This window comes from Trypanosoma equiperdum (genome assembly GCF_001457755.1).
Source record: "Trypanosoma equiperdum strain OVI genome assembly, contig: ctg_707, whole genome shotgun sequence".
Classification (NCBI taxonomy): domain Eukaryota; phylum Euglenozoa; class Kinetoplastea; order Trypanosomatida; family Trypanosomatidae; genus Trypanosoma; species Trypanosoma equiperdum.
The window spans coordinates 3,922-4,805 of record NW_027124651.1 but is presented as its reverse complement, the minus strand read 5'-3'; the positions used below and the strand labels follow the sequence as shown (position 1 = coordinate 4,805).

At 36.1% G+C, this 884-nt stretch overlaps 1 pseudogene across 1 annotated transcript in view; it reads left to right on the top strand.

Moving 5' to 3' along the window:
• Positions 1 to 277, top strand: part of TEOVI_000329200:pseudogene — a 1,366-nt pseudogene extending 1,089 nt beyond the window's left edge. The window contains 2 exon segments of the mRNA in view: positions 1 to 177; positions 179 to 277. The exon segment at positions 1 to 177 is cut by the window's left edge and continues 1,089 nt beyond it. Coding sequence covers positions 1 to 177; positions 179 to 277 — 276 coding nt within the window.
• Positions 278 to 884: the final 607 nt, after the last annotated feature.

Here is an 884-nt window from a genome sequence, read left to right as displayed (position 1 = left end):
GGCTTGGCACTGGCTTACTTCTCTGGCCAAGCGCTCAAGAGAACAGAAGAAGCAGCCAAATCAGTAACAGCACCAACCCAAGCAAAGGAGAACGATTGCAGAGGTAAGAAGGGAACTGAATGCAAAGGGGAATGCGAATGGGATAAGGAAAAAGAAATTTTCAACCCCAAAAAAGAAAGGAGAGTGAGGAAACAGAGAGAAAAACGGAACCACAAACACCACAGGAAGCAATTCTGTTGGGGTTAAAAGTCCTCTTTTGCTTGCATTTGTGATTTTGGGATGAAAAATATTTAGGATTTTTGCTCAAATTTATGAATTTTATGAAAATTGCTATTGTTGAGAGAATTTTTTAAGATATAAAAGATAGTGGTCAGTATGTGTAACGTAGTAGGGTAATACTGTATGAATAGTAATGGTAATGATAGGAGTGTGTTGTGAGTGTGTGCATATACTAATGTTATGGTGACAGTAATGATTGAGACTAAGTGGAAAGATGAAGTAGAAGCACTTAAAATAATTGCAAGGGTACGATGAGAGAGTTCGTGGTTGAGAAAAAATAGAGAGGATTGGTTAGGAATATTGTTATAAAGAAAATTAAAGGAGCGAAGTAGATTATGCGCATTGCTAAGTTGTGGAATTAACACGGCATGTGGAATTAGGTTTTTCTGAAGCTAACTGCTAAAACAAAAATTGTTTTAGCATAGCGAAACATAAACTGTCCACACTAACCATACCCTCTTTAACAGCTATGTCATAACAATAACAAGGCACTGTTTATATGTGCCAACACCTTACTTTCCGAAATGTCTTCTTTTCTTAACCTTTCTAATTTTTTTTGTTCAAATTTTGAAGGCATATCAAATCATAAAATTTGGTGTCTTGAC